This window comes from Lithobates pipiens, unplaced genomic scaffold, assembly GCF_037356315.1.
Source record: "Lithobates pipiens isolate NorthernLeopardFrog02 unplaced genomic scaffold, aLitPip1_a1.2 Scaffold_8, whole genome shotgun sequence".
Lineage (NCBI taxonomy): Eukaryota > Metazoa > Chordata > Amphibia > Anura > Ranidae > Lithobates > Lithobates pipiens.
The window spans coordinates 601145276-601161714 of NW_027507903.1; the positions used below are offsets into that span (position 1 = coordinate 601145276).

The window sequence follows — 16439 nt, forward strand, 5'->3', positions numbered from 1 at the left end:
ATCACTGCTCTTTGTCTTCGGGAGCAGTGATCGCTGTCATGTCAGTGATAGCCCACCGCCCCCATAGTTAAAATCACTGCCTAGGACACACTTAACCCCTTCATCACCCCGAATGGTTAACCTCTTCACTCCCAGTGTCATTTACACAGTAGTCAGTGCATTTTTATAGCTCTGATCGCTGTATAAATGACAATGGCCCCAAAATAGTGTCAAAAGTGTCCCATGTGTCCGCCATAATGTCGCAGTCCTGATAAAAATCGCAGGCCGCTGCCATTACTAATAAAAAAACTAATAATAAAAATGCCATAAAACTATCCCCTATTTTGTAGACGCTATAACTTTTGCACAAACCAATCAATATACGCTTACTGCGTTTTTTTTAACTAAAAATATGTATAAGAATACATATCGGCCTAAACTGAGGAAAAAAATATTTTTTTATATATTCTTGGGGGATTTTTATTATAGCAAAAAGTTAAAAATATTGTGTTTTTTTTTTTCAAAATTGTCGCTCTTTTTTTGTTTATAGCGCAAAAAATAAAACTGCAGATGTGATCAAATACCACCAAAAGAAAGCTCTATTTGTGGGAAAAAAATTACATTATTTTTTTTGGGGGGGTGCAACGTTGCACGACCGCTCAATTGTCACTTAAAGCTACGCTGTGCCAAATCACAAAAAGTGCTCTGGTCAGGAAGGGGGTAAAATCTTCCGGGGCTGAAGCGGTTAAAGAAGGAATCGGAAATCTCCCATCATCCAAAAATACAGACACCACCAAAGTCCTAAAAAATGAAGGGAGAACAAAAGTTCTACACCAAAGGTCTAGAATCCCAAGTATATTTATTTCATCACAGGAGTCTATAGCTTGTTCAATTATGCAGAGCTGCATCAGATTTTGCACACTTCAGTTTTAGCAAATCGACGCCTATACCTCCATTACATATCAGCTCCTTTGAAGAAAGGTGCACTCCGTTGTATATCAATCAGAACCAAGCCTGGATTCTATTGGTCCAGCACCATCACGCTATCAGACATTCTGTGGATCAGGAAAAGAGGAGGCCTCCTCCAACATTACCATCTTGTGATGGGACAACACTATACCTTGGACCTCTCTACACTTTAGTCCATTATAGAAGTAACTCAATAACCTTTTCCCTGTGGAAATAAGAGTAACCTTAGATTGCAGTAATCATAAGATGTCTTAAAATAATTGTGACCATTATGCTAAGATAAGTGTTGCATAGATATCTTATAGCCTATTCACAGATAGTCCTGACAAAGTGGACCTACAAAATGCGTTGACCACAACCTATTACCGGTAAATTGGGAAACTCAGTATAATACAAATATATAAGTGGTCTTTGTAGTGTGTCAAAAAAAGAATATTGTTTTTTTTTTTGTTTATTCATGTATAAAACAATACATTAAATATATTCCTTAATAGCCTTAGCCCTTGTACACACGGTCGGACATTCTGACGGAATATGTCCGATCGGACCACGTTGTCGGATAATACAACCGTGTGTGGGCTCCATCGGACTTTTTCCGTCAGAATGTCCAACTAACAAAGTTTGAGAGCTGGATATAAAATTTTCCAACAACATGATCCGATCGGACTTTGTCCGACCGTTTGTAGAGAATTCCGATCGGACAAAGTGCCACGCATGCTCAGATCAAATTACTAGACCAAACCTATTGGCTACTAACCCTGAACGTAGTCCCATTGTAACGAAAGAACGTCATCACGTTCCAAACGATCGGATTTTCCGTCAACTTTGTCCGACCGTGTGTATCCAACACCAGTTTCGGACAAAATCCGTTGGAAAATATCTGACGAATTTTGTGGTCGGAATGTCCGACCGTGTGTACAAGGGATTAGACAGGGCTGGACTGGGACAAAAATTTGGCCCTGGACTTCATCAGCCCACGTTAATTTTGAGTGTCTCCATCAGCACTTCCCCTTACATCAGAGTGTCCTCCCTCTCCTCCCCCTCCCACGTGTACTCACAGTTTTGAAGGCAACTTCTCGTTCCTCTCTCCAGTCATGTGATAAGTGACAAGTGATAAGGGGAGAGAGGATGGAACGTCTGCCAGCTGTCTATCTCCCCCTGCAGGCTGGATGGAGCAGAAAGCCTAATGCTCTCTCCTGCAAGTGACGGCAGCTGCTCCTCCTAACAGGAGTGAAATCCCGATCACTCACTGTCAGAGAGGAGTGGCTCCAGGACTGCACCTGACCGGCCCACTGAGCCATCGGCCCACCGGGAAACTCCCTGTAGACCCGATGGCCAGTACATGCCTGGCCTTAGAGAATATAAATCCACTTTGTATGCACCAAATGTCTCGACAAACCAAGTTTTCACCTTGTAAAAGTAGCAGTGGCATCATCACTGTACTGTACATAGCCTGTGCAGACAGCAGGTCTACCCAGCACATAAAAATGCAGGAGGGGGCGGAGACGAGACCAGTCCCCCTGCACAAGGAGAGAGCAGCAGTGAGCGGTCTTTATTAGCCCCTGTACACATGGTCGGTGGGCTTCATCTGACTTTTTCCGTCGGAATGTCCGATCAACAAAGTTTGAGAGCTGGATATAAAAGTTTTCCGACAACATGATCCGATCGGACTTTGTCCGATCGTTTGTAGAGAATTCCGAAAAGACAAAGTGCCATGCATGCTCAGATCAAATTCCTAGACCAAAACTATTGGCTACTAGCCTGAACGTAGTCCCGTCATAACTAAATTACGTCATCACGTTACGAACGATCGGATTTTCCGTCAACTTTGTCCGACCGTGTGTATGCAACACCAGTTTCAGACAAAATCCGTCGGACAAAATCCGACGGATTTTGTTGTCGGAATGTCCGACCGTGTGTACAAGGGCTAACAGGAAGCTCCTGTACAGAGGGAAAGTCTCACACTGGATTACTGCACTGATCTGGAAGAAACACGCAATGCACACCACGATTCAAGGAAGAATACACATGATGAATGTATTTATTTGTTCTGCTTTAACCATTCTTGGTGTCAGTGTTAAGCAATAAAAGCCGCTGTTTAACATTCTGTTCTCTTAGGAACTGGCATTCCAGCCCAGGTGAATGTAGAAGTTAGATTCACTAACTTAATTTTCACAGAGAATCTGATGGATGTAACAAGTGAGGAATTTAAACATTTTGAATCGAATTTCAAATTGGAGGTAAGTTATCTTCTGCCAAAAAAGTTAAACTTTCATTTTTTTTTTTAGTTTTGGATTAAGTGGAGATGAATTAGAACACCTGTCAGGTTTTTGTTGCTGTTGGGCACGCCCTTTGGACTACTGTGTGTAAGAAATATCCTATTAGTTGACAGTGTGTAAAAATAAATAACTACATTTTCATTTCTTTTCTTCATTTTCTAAAAATCTGTGGCTTGACATGAAATATTCAAAAGATTCTCCTGATGTCTCTTTAAAATACCTTGGGACGGGGCCAGACTGGCCTACTGGGATACAGGGAAATTTCCTGGTGGGCCGCCTGTCCTGATGGCCACTTCGAGCTGTGGCTGCAGCGGCGCACAGGTCCAATCCAAGTGAAGCCTGCTCCTCTCCCTCCCTCTGCTTTTGTAATCACACACAGTGATCTCCCACTGTGTCATGGAGCTGGGATCTGAACTGTTCGATGGCCATCCACTCACTGTAACAAAGCCCCACCTCCTAGATGGTGATCAATTGTATCTTTGTTCCATCTATCATGATCTAGGAGGCGGGGCTTTGTTACAGTGAGTAGACGGCCACCGAACATTTCAGAGTTCAGACCCCAGCTCCAATACACAGCGGGAGATACCCACTGTGTGTAATCAAGGCACCGACGAGGCTACATTGTTGGGACAGTGAGGCTGCAGATGGGCACAGTGAGGCTGCTTAAATGGGCACAGTGATGCTGCTTAGATGGGCACAGTGATGCTGCTTAGATGGGCACAGTGAGGCTGGAAATGGGCACAGTGATGCTGCTTAGATGGGCACAGTGCGGCTGCAAATGGGCACAGTGATGCTGCTGTTCAGGTGGGCACAGTGATGCTGAATAGTGATGGCCGAACGGTTCGCCCGGCGGTCGTTTCGCGGCGAATTTCCGACTTTCGCCGTCCGCGGGTTCGAACGCCTTTTTCCGTCGTTCGCCCCGGCGGACTTACGTGTTTAATGTATACAAGAACTTTAACCTTTCGTGACACGTTTATCATGTGTTACAGGACAACCAATTGAGACATGACAGCTCATGGACACTTGGACATTCCCCCTAACCTATAAATACACCCGATCCGGTGGCCATTTTACATTCTTTCTTCTGTCACTGTAGGGAAAGGATCCTGTGTGGAGTAGGGACAGAGAAAACGCTAGCTATTTGGTACACAAAAGTTCTTTTCAGGACTGGTATAGGTGTTAGGTCAGCAGCCTGAGTTTCTTTTGTCAGTTTAGATAAAGGGACAGAGCGCTGTATGCTGCTATTTTAGGGACAGCTCAGCCAGATTAGTCTTTCTTCATCATCATCATCATCATCATCATTAGCTGTTACTATCAGGTCCACAAAAGAGCTGTTCCAGCTAATCGTTCCAGCCTACTCTTTTTTGCCAATTTGTATAGGGACAGGCAGGAAGCAGTGTGTCAGGCAGTGAGGATAATTTTAAAGACTTGCTGTTACTATTAGTTCCACAAAGGTTCTTTTCAGGACTGGTATCAGTGGTACGGTAATAGGCTTGTACACGTATAATATTCTTTCTTCCAAATATAGAAAGAATATTATACTTGACTGCTGCCCTTCTGCTGCAGTCTGCTAATCATTCACAACTCACTTGTTCCACAAAGCTCTTTATCAGGACTGGTAACTTGGTCTGTCTAGGGTGCTACGGTACATAGGCTTGGGTGCGGTACAGTCTGCTGTTCTGTAAGGACCGCTATCGGTCCACAATACATAGGGTTGCCGTGCACTACTGCTGACCGCTGCCCTATACTGCAGCAGTCCTTCAGCGGTATAGGGACTGACGCACAGTCTGCTAAACACTAATACACAACCTGCTTGGTCCACAAAAGTTCTTATAAGGACTGGTAACTTGGTATAGGGTGCTACGGTACATAGGCCTGAGTGCAGTACAGTCTGCTGTTCTGTAAGGACCGCTATCGGTCCACAATACATAGGGTTGCCGTGCACTACTGCTGACCGCTGCCCTATACTGCAGCAGTCCTTCATTGGTATAGGGACTGACGTACAGTCTGCTAATCACTAACACACAACCTGCTTGGTCCACAAAAGTTCTTATAAGGACTGGTAACTTGGTATAGGGTGCTACGGTACATAGGCCTGAGTGCAGTACAGTCTGCTGTTCTGTAAGGACCGCTATCGGTCCACAATACATAGGGTTGCCGTGCACTACTGCTGACCGCTGCCCTATACTGCAGCAGTCCTTCATTGGTATAGGGACTGACGTACAGTCTGCTAATCACTAACACACAACCTGCTTGGTCCACAAAAGTTCTTATAAGGACTGGTAACTTGGTATAGGGTGCTACGGTACATAGGCCTGAGTGCGTTACAGTCTGCTGTTCTGTAAGGACCGCTATCGGTCCACAATACATAGGGTTGCCGTGCACTACTGCTGACCGCTGCCCTATACTGCAGCAGTCCTTCAGCGGTATAGGGACTGACGCACAGTCTGCTAAACACTAACACACAACCTGCTTGGTCCACAAAAGTTTTTATAAGGACTGGTAACTTGGTATAGGGTGCTACGGTACATAGGCCTGAGTGCAGTACAGTCTGCTGTTCTGTAAGGACCGCTATCGGTCCACAATACATAGGGTTGCCGTGCACTACTGCTGACCGCTGCCCTATACTGCAGCAGTCCTTCATTGGTATAGGGACTGACGTACAGTCTGCTAATCACTAACACACAACCTGCTTGGTCCACAAAAGTTCTTATAAGGACTGGTAACTTGGTATAGGGTGCTACGGTACATAGGCCTGAGTGCGTTACAGTCTGCTGTTCTGTAAGGACCGCTATCGGTCCACAATACATAGGGTTGCCGTGCACTACTGCTGACCGCTGCCCTATACTGCAGCAGTCCTTCATTGGTATAGGGACTGACGTACAGTCTGCTAATCACTAACACACAACCTGCTTGGTCCACAAAAGTTCTTATAAGGACTGGTAACTTGGTATAGGGTGCTACGGTACATAGGCCTGAGTGCGTTACAGTCTGCTGTTCTGTAAGGACCGCTATCGGTCCACAATACATAGGGTTGCCGTGCACTACTGCTGACCGCTGCCCTATACTGCAGCAGTCCTTCAGCGGTATAGGGACTGACGCACAGTCTGCTAAACACTAACACACAACCTGCTTGGTCCACAAAAGTTTTTATAAGGACTGGTAACTTGGTATAGGGTGCTACGGTACATAGGCCTGAGTGCAGTACAGTCTGCTGTTCTGTAAGGACCGCTATCGGTCCACAATACATAGGGTTGCCGTGCACTACTGCTGACCGCTGCCCTATACTGCAGCAGTCCTTCATTGGTATAGGGACTGACGTACAGTCTGCTAATCACTAACACACAACCTGCTTGGTCCACAAAAGTTCTTATAAGGACTGGTAACTTGGTATAGGGTGCTACGGTACATAGGCCTGAGTGCGTTACAGTCTGCTGTTCTGTAAGGACCGCTATCGGTCCACAATACATAGGGTTGCCGTGCACTACTGCTGACCGCTGCCCTATACTGCAGCAGTCCTTCAGCGGTATAGGGACTGACGTACAGTCTGCTAAACACTAATACACAACCTGCTTGGTCCACAAAAGTTCTTATAAGGACTGGTAACTTGGTATAGGGTGCTACGGTACATAGGCTTGAGTGCGGTACAGTCTGCTGTTCTGTAAGGACCGCTATCGGTCCACAATAGATAGGGTTGACGTGCGCCACTGCTGACCGCTCACCTATACTGCAGCAGTCCTTCAGCGGTATAGGGACTGACGTACAGTCTGCTAATCACTAACACACAACCTGCTTGTTCCACAAAAGTTCTTATAAGGACTGGTAACTTGGTATAGGGTGCTACGGTACATAGGCCTGAGTGCGTTACAGTCTGCTGTTCTGTAAGGACCGCTATCGGTCCACAATACATAGGGTTGCCGTGCACTACTGCTGACCGCTGCCCTATACTGCAGCAGTCCTTCATTGGTATAGGGACTGACGTACAGTCTGCTAATCACTAACACACAACCTGCTTGGTCCACAAAAGTTCTTATAAGGACTGGTAACTTGGTATAGGGTGCTACGGTACATAGGCCTGAGTGCGTTACAGTCTGCTGTTCTGTAAGGACCGCTATCGGTCCACAATACATAGGGTTGCCGTGCACTACTGCTGACCGCTGCCCTATACTGCAGCAGTCCTTCATTGGTATAGGGACTGACGTACAGTCTGCTAATCACTAACACACAACCTGCTTGGTCCACAAAAGTTCTTATAAGGACTGGTAACTTGGTATAGGGTGCTACGGTACATAGGCCTGAGTGCGTTACAGTCTGCTGTTCTGTAAGGACCGCTATCGGTCCACAATACATAGGGTTGCCGTGCACTACTGCTGACCGCTGCCCTATACTGCAGCAGTCCTTCAGCGGTATAGGGACTGACGCACAGTCTGCTAAACACTAACACACAACCTGCTTGGTCCACAAAAGTTTTTATAAGGACTGGTAACTTGGTATAGGGTGCTACGGTACATAGGCCTGAGTGCAGTACAGTCTGCTGTTCTGTAAGGACCGCTATCGGTCCACAATACATAGGGTTGCCGTGCACTACTGCTGACCGCTGCCCTATACTGCAGCAGTCCTTCATTGGTATAGGGACTGACGTACAGTCTGCTAATCACTAACACACAACCTGCTTGGTCCACAAAAGTTCTTATAAGGACTGGTAACTTGGTATAGGGTGCTACGGTACATAGGCCTGAGTGCGTTACAGTCTGCTGTTCTGTAAGGACCGCTATCGGTCCACAATACATAGGGTTGCCGTGCACTACTGCTGACCGCTGCCCTATACTGCAGCAGTCCTTCATTGGTATAGGGACTGACGTACAGTCTGCTAATCACTAACACACAACCTGCTTGGTCCACAAAAGTTCTTATAAGGACTGGTAACTTGGTATAGGGTGCTACGGTACATAGGCCTGAGTGCGTTACAGTCTGCTGTTCTGTAAGGACCGCTATCGGTCCACAATACATAGGGTTGCCGTGCACTACTGCTGACCGCTGCCCTATACTGCAGCAGTCCTTCAGCGGTATAGGGACTGACGCACAGTCTGCTAAACACTAACACACAACCTGCTTGGTCCACAAAAGTTTTTATAAGGACTGGTAACTTGGTATAGGGTGCTACGGTACATAGGCCTGAGTGCAGTACAGTCTGCTGTTCTGTAAGGACCGCTATCGGTCCACAATACATAGGGTTGCCGTGCACTACTGCTGACCGCTGCCCTATACTGCAGCAGTCCTTCATTGGTATAGGGACTGACGTACAGTCTGCTAATCACTAACACACAACCTGCTTGGTCCACAAAAGTTCTTATAAGGACTGGTAACTTGGTATAGGGTGCTACGGTACATAGGCCTGAGTGCGTTACAGTCTGCTGTTCTGTAAGGACCGCTATCGGTCCACAATACATAGGGTTGCCGTGCACTACTGCTGACCGCTGCCCTATACTGCAGCAGTCCTTCAGCGGTATAGGGACTGACGTACAGTCTGCTAAACACTAATACACAACCTGCTTGGTCCACAAAAGTTCTTATAAGGACTGGTAACTTGGTATAGGGTGCTACGGTACATAGGCTTGAGTGCGGTACAGTCTGCTGTTCTGTAAGGACCGCTATCGGTCCACAATAGATAGGGTTGACGTGCGCCACTGCTGACCGCTCACCTATACTGCAGCAGTCCTTCAGCGGTATAGGGACTGACGTACAGTCTGCTAATCACTAACACACAACCTGCTTGTTCCACAAAAGTTCTTATAAGGACTGGTAACTTGGTATAGGGTGCTACGGTACATAGGCCTGAGTGCGTTACAGTCTGCTGTTCTGTAAGGACCGCTATCGGTCCACAATACATAGGGTTGCCGTGCACTACTGCTGACCGCTGCCCTATACTGCAGCAGTCCTTCATTGGTATAGGGACTGACGTACAGTCTGCTAATCACTAACACACAACCTGCTTGGTCCACAAAAGTTCTTATAAGGACTGGTAACTTGGTATAGGGTGCTACGGTACATAGGCCTGAGTGCGTTACAGTCTGCTGTTCTGTAAGGACCGCTATCGGTCCACAATACATAGGGTTGCCGTGCACTACTGCTGACCGCTGCCCTATACTGCAGCAGTCCTTCATTGGTATAGGGACTGACGTACAGTCTGCTAATCACTAACACACAACCTGCTTGGTCCACAAAAGTTCTTATAAGGACTGGTAACTTGGTATAGGGTGCTACGGTACATAGGCCTGAGTGCGTTACAGTCTGCTGTTCTGTAAGGACCGCTATCGGTCCACAATACATAGGGTTGCCGTGCACTACTGCTGACCGCTGCCCTATACTGCAGCAGTCCTTCAGCGGTATAGGGACTGACGCACAGTCTGCTAAACACTAACACACAACCTGCTTGGTCCACAAAAGTTTTTATAAGGACTGGTAACTTGGTATAGGGTGCTACGGTACATAGGCCTGAGTGCAGTACAGTCTGCTGTTCTGTAAGGACCGCTATCGGTCCACAATACATAGGGTTGCCGTGCACTACTGCTGACCGCTGCCCTATACTGCAGCAGTCCTTCATTGGTATAGGGACTGACGTACAGTCTGCTAATCACTAACACACAACCTGCTTGGTCCACAAAAGTTCTTATAAGGACTGGTAACTTGGTATAGGGTGCTACGGTACATAGGCCTGAGTGCGTTACAGTCTGCTGTTCTGTAAGGACCGCTATCGGTCCACAATACATAGGGTTGCCGTGCACTACTGCTGACCGCTGCCCTATACTGCAGCAGTCCTTCAGCGGTATAGGGACTGACGTACAGTCTGCTAAACACTAATACACAACCTGCTTGGTCCACAAAAGTTCTTATAAGGACTGGTAACTTGGTATAGGGTGCTACGGTACATAGGCTTGAGTGCGGTACAGTCTGCTGTTCTGTAAGGACCGCTATCGGTCCACAATAGATAGGGTTGACGTGCACCACTGCTGACCGCTCACCTATACTGCAGCAGTCCTTCAGCGGTATAGGGACTGACGTACAGTCTGCTAATCACTAACACACAACCTGCTTGTTCCACAAAAGTTCTTATAAGGACTGGTAACTTGGTATAGGGTGCTACGGTACATAGGCCTGAGTGCGTTACAGTCTGCTGTTCTGTAAGGACCGCTATCGGTCCACAATACATAGGGTTGCCGTGCACTACTGCTGACCGCTGCCCTATACTGCAGCAGTCCTTCAGCGGTATAGGGACTGACGTACAGTCTGCTAAACACTAATACACAACCTGCTTGGTCCACAAAAGTTCTTATAAGGACTGGTAACTTGGTATAGGGTGCTACGGTACATAGGCTTGAGTGCGGTACAGTCTGCTGTTCTGTAAGGACCGCTATCGGTCCACAATAGATAGGGTTGACGTGCACCACTGCTGACCGCTGCCCTATACTGCAGCAGTCCTTCAGCGGTATAGGGACTGACGTACAGTCTGCTAAACACTAATACACAACCTGCTTGGTCCACAAAAGTTCTTATAAGGACTGGTAACTTGGTATAGGGTGCTACGGTACATAGGCTTGAGTGCGGTACAGTCTGCTGTTCTGTAAGGACCGCTATAGGTCCACAATAGATAGGGTTGACGTGCACCACTGCTGACCGCTCACCTATACTGCAGCAGTCCTTCAGCGGTATAGGGACTAAGAGTTTTGTCACAGGGTCATTTAAAAAATGACATGCAGAGGAAGAGGCAGGCCCTTCCGCAGGGGTGGTAGGGGTAGGGCAGGAGCAACAGGCTTGAGCCAAAGTGGGAAGTTGCAGAAGGTGCGTTCAATTACTTTAAAGGATGCACCAGACTTGGTTGAGTGGCTCGCTCAGCCTTACTCTTCTGCACCCTCCTCATCCTCTCGATCTGCACCCTCTTCTTCACTCTCTGCTATGTGCACCCCCAAAGACACTACCACCAACAACACGACCACCACCACCACCACCACATACCTTCCGCTTGAGTCACTGGAATTATTTTCCGATCCATATCAAGAGGACATTTCTGATGCGCAGCCACTCTTGGTATTGGATCAGGAAGAGGAGGTAGCAACAAGCGCTACTCAGCAGTCTGACGCCAGTACCCAGATCAGCCCAAGGAGGAGGTTGGTCCCCGGTGTTGCTGCCTACTCTACTTATAGCGGTGGGGAAGGTGACGTTGATGATGACGTGTCTAGTGATGTCACGTGGGTGCCCACAAGAGAGGAAGAGGAGGGGAGTTCAGAGGGAGATATGGACCAGCAGATAGGGAGGAGAAGCAGCAATGACTTACATTGCACAGCAGGGACAAAGCAGACTGCAAATGTATCAGGAGCGAGTCATCGACCATGTACGGTCACATCTGGCGCTCCCAGGACACCGGCACATGGCTCCGCAGTGTGGGCTTTTTTTAACGTGTCCGCTGCTGACAATAGCGTTGCCATCTGCAATCTTTGCAGTCAACGCGTTAGTCGCGGTAAGCCCAATACTCACCTAGGGACGACCGCCTTAAGAAGGCACATGAGCAGCCATCACCGAGCCCAGTGGGAGCAACGGAACACACAAAGCCACACTGCAGGCTCTCACCGTCCAGCCTCGTCTTCTACTTCTCCTTCTCCTCTCTCCTCACAATTGTCCTCCACTCCACCTTCCATCACGCCAAGCTCACATTTTTCTGCAAAAAGGCAGGCTTCCGTGGGCCTAATGTTTGAGCGTAAAAAAATGATGACGCCGGATAACCCTCTTGCCCAACGGTTGGCGGCTGGCTTGTCAGAACTCATAGCCCGCCAACTACTGCCATATAAACTGGTGGACTCGGAGGCCTTTCGCAAATTTGTGGCCATTGGAACACCACAATGGAAGGTCCCAGGAAGGAAGTATTTCTCAGAGAAGGGCATCCCAGAGCTATATGGCCATGTTCAGCGGCAAGTGAATGTATCTCTGGCACACAGTGTCGGTGCCAAGATACATCTGACCACAGACACGTGGTCTAGCAAACACGGGCAGGGAAGGTATATCAGTTTTACTGCCCACTGGGTGAACCTTCTGACGGCCGTCAAGCATGTAACCCGTGGCACCCGTGTAGATTTGGTTTTACCGCCACGGATTGCATGCAGGCCTGACTCTTCTTCTCCTCCTCCTACTCCATCCTCCTCCCTCTCCTCCTCAGCTGCCTCCTCCTTTTCCGCTGCTAGCGTCTCTTCCACTGCACCGCCCAAGCTCCCCAGAACCTATTCCACATGCCAGGTGAGACGTTGCCATGCCGTGCTGCGTCTGTTGTGCCTGGAAGCAAAGAGCCACACTGGCCCGGCACTCCTTTCAGCTTTGCGTTCACAGGCAGATGAGTGGCTAACACCGCTCAATTTGACAGTTGGTAAAGTGGTGTGTGACAACGGTGCCAATCTGCTTAGCGCATTGAAACAGGGCAAAATCACGCACGTGCCGTGCATGGCACACGTCTTAAACTTGGTCGTGCAGCGATTCCTTGTCAAATACCCTGGGGTCCAGGACATCTTGCGGCAGGCAAGGAAAATCTCGGCCCATTTCAGAAGATCTTACACGGCCATGGCTCGCCTTGCTGACATTCAGCGGCGACACCATCTGCCGGTCAGACGTCTTATTTGCGATTGCCCGACGCGATGGAACTCAACCTTCTATATGCTTGATAGGCTGCTCCAGCAGAAACGTGCAGTTAACGTCTACCTGTATGAACTCTGCGAAAGAAACGGTTCTGGGGAGCTGGGTTTTTTTTCACCGCGCCAGTGGCTGCTCATGCGCGACACATGCAGACTTCTGCGGCCATTTGAGGAGATCACCAAACTGGTCAGTCGCAGCCATGGCGCCATCAGTGACATGGTACCTTATGCCTTCTTTCTGGAGCGTGCATTGCGTCGTGTCATTGATCAGGCTGTGGAGGAGCAGGAGCGGGAAGATGAGGAAGTCGCAATGCTGGATGAATTCCCAGGGGGGGCTACTCTATCTGAGACAAGTCAACAACAGGAGTCTGATGAGGAGTCAGAGGAGGATGGTGCCGGGGCGGATGAGCAGGAGCAAGAAGAGCATGCTTTAAACCTTTCTGGGATCCCTGTTGTGCGAGGATGGGGAGAGGAGAATGAAGAGGACGACATTATCCTGGATGATGAGCAGGAGCCAGGCCACCACACCGCTTCCACTTTAGTGCAAATGGGGGCCTTCATGCTCCAGTGTTTTAATAGGGACCCCCGTATAAAAAGCATGAGGGTCAAGGACCAGTACTGGGTGGCAACGTACTTAGACCCCCGGTACAAACACAAAATGGCGGAAATGTTACCGCCGTCGCAGAGGGCTGTCAGAATGCAGCACTTCCAGGCCTTGCTTCGAGAAATGCTGCATTCTGCTTTTGCGTGCGCTGGCAGAGGAGCAATTCCCACTCCCAGAGAAGGATTTGCGGGTACCAATCCAACAGCGCCTGCAAGAAGAGGCCGGTTTGAAGATGTGTTGGTGACTTCGGATATGAGGTCATTCTTTCAGCCGACCCATCGACAGGTGTCATCCGGATCCAGCATCAGGGAACGCCTAGACCGTCAGGTGTCCGACTACATTGGGTTAACGGCCGATGTGGACGCTCTGAGGAGTGATGAACCCCTAGACTACTGGGTGGGCAGGCTTGACCTCTGGCCAGAGCTTGCCCAATTTGCAATCGAACTGTTGGCTTGCCCCTCATCCAGTGTCCTGTCCGAAAGGACGTTCAGCGCAGCAGGGGGGATTGTGACCGATAAGCGTACTCGCCTAGCTCACCACAGTGTTAACTACCTCACATTTCTAAAAATGAATGAGGCATGGATCTCGGAGGAATTCAACACATGTGATCAGTAGACCATGTATATGTCTATAAACAATTTTTGGAATCAAGCACACAGACCTTCTTAATTCATTTGGCTCACTTCCCTGACCCAAAAAAGCACACCGTACTATATGCCCCTACCCTCCTCTTTGAAGAGGTTGAGCGGTGTCATATTTCTACTGGGGCTGCTTATTATGAGGGGTTCCCACCATCCCTGTGCTGTGCTGACTTCCTCCTGGGTGTTCTTATTATGAGGGGCTCCCACCATCCCTGTGCTGTGCTGACTTCCTCCTGGGGGTTCTTATTATGAGGGGATCACACCATCCCTGTGCTGTGCTGACTTCCTCCTGGGGCTGCTTACGGTGCTGCTGTCAGCGCTGTATGTCACGGAGCTGCTGTCAGCGCTGTATGTCACGGAGCTGCTGTCAGCGCTGTATGTCACGGAGCTGCTGTCAGCGCTGTATGTCACGGAGCTGCTGTCAGCGCTGTATGTCACGGAGCTGCTGTCAGCGCTGTATGTCACGGAGCTGCTGTCAGCGCTGTATGTCACGGAGCTGCTGTCAGCGCTGTATGTCACGGAGCTGCTGTCAGCGCTGTATGTCACGGAGCTGCTGTCAGCGCTGTATGTCACGGAGCTGCTGTCAGCGCTGTATGTCACGGAGCTGCTGTCAGCGCTGTATGTCACGGTGCTGCTGTCAGCGCTGTATGTCACGGAGCTGCTGTCAGCGCTGTATGTCACGGAGCTGCTGTCAGTGCTGTATGTCACGGAGCTGCTGTCAGCGCTGTATGTCACGGAGCTGCTGTCAGCGCTGTATGTCACGGAGCTGCTGTCAGCGCTGTATGTCACGGTGCTGCTGTCAGCGCTGTATGTCACGGAGCTGCTGTCAGCGCTGTATGTCACGGAGCTGCTGTCAGCGCTGTATGTCACGGAGCTGCTGTCAGCGCTGTATGTCACGGAGCTGCTGTCAGCGCTGTATGTCACGGAGCTGCTGTCAGCGCTGTATGTCACGGAGCTGCTGTCAGCGCTGTATGTCACGGAGCTGCTGTCAGCGCTGTATGTCACGGAGCTGCTGTCAGCGCTGTATGTCACGGAGCTGCTGTCAGCGCTGTATGTCACGGAGCTGCTGTCAGCGCTGTATGTCACGGTGCTGATGTCAGTGCTCTGTATTACGGTGCTGCTGTCAGTGCTCTGTATCTCCTGCACCCTCTTGTTTGCCTACCCTGGTCCCTGACCTTCCCTCTCCTCCATTGCCTTCATTAGCTCCATAGTCCTGAATTGTCAGAACAATTTCCCAAATAAAAAAAAAATGCTTGTAGTTATCGATCCCAAATTCACCTCATACATGTATTATGCTATTGTCCAGGTGGTGGGACTACGTGCTACCCCCTAATAATTACCCCGTGGCCGCAAATTCGACCTAAAGGTTTGCGAAATTCGCCTCCCATTGAAGTCAATGGAGCCCGCGGCGAACGGTCGTTTTCGCGAACGTTTGTGTCCGTTCGCGTTTCGCGTTCGCGAAACGTCCCGTCGGAAGTTCGTCCATCACTAATGCTGAATGAGGCTGCAGATGGGCACAGTGATGCTGCTTAGATGGGTACAGTGGTGCTGCTTAGATGGTCACAGTGATGCTGCTTAGATGGGCGCAGTGATGTTGGTTAGATGGGCACAGCGTGGCTGCAAATGGGCAAGGTGATGTTGCTTAGATGGGCACAGTAATGCTGCAAATGGGCACAGTGATGCTGTTTAGATGGGCACAGTGAGGCTGCATCGATGGGCACTGATGAGGCTGCAGATGGGCACAGTAAGGCTGCATTGATGGGCACAGTGAGGCTGCATTGATGGGCACAGTGAGGCTGCATTACTGGGCAGCCTCTTGTGTATAATGCCCGCAGTCTGACCATCTCTTGTATCTTGTCCGCAGTCTCTGACCATCCCCGGTACTATGTCTGCAGTCTCTGACCATTTCCTGTATCATGTCTGCAGTCTAACCATCTCCTGTAGTATGTCCACAGTCTATGACCATCTCCCGTATCATGTCCGCAGTCTCTGACCATTTCCTGTATTATGTCCGCAGTCTCTGACCATTTCCTGTATCATGTCTGCAGCCTCTGAGGGAGTCAAGAGTGGGAGTGCCGCCGGGATGGGGGTCATGGGAGAAGTCAGCCATGTGTGGACTGTGGAGAGGAGATTATAGGATAAAACCAAAGCCGCCAATCTGGAGTCATCCGACTGCTCATTGCACAGTGCACCTGAGAGGAGGTCAGTGACAGCGCCACCAGGCCAGTCTGAGGGGGGGGGGGTCACTGATGTAAGGGAGGAGTGAATACAATAATGTAAGGGGGCATTGATA

General features: G+C 49.1%; 1 protein-coding gene across 1 annotated transcript in view; it reads left to right on the forward strand.

Annotated features, from left to right (window-relative positions):
* Positions 1 to 16439, forward strand: part of LOC143961289 (uncharacterized) — an 80545-nt gene that overhangs the window by 34316 nt on the left and 29790 nt on the right. Inside the window, exon 4 of the mRNA XM_077470541.1 lies at positions 3067 to 3188. Within this exon, the coding sequence (XP_077326667.1) occupies positions 3067 to 3188 (122 nt within the window). The remainder of the gene's footprint in view (positions 1 to 3066; positions 3189 to 16439) is intronic.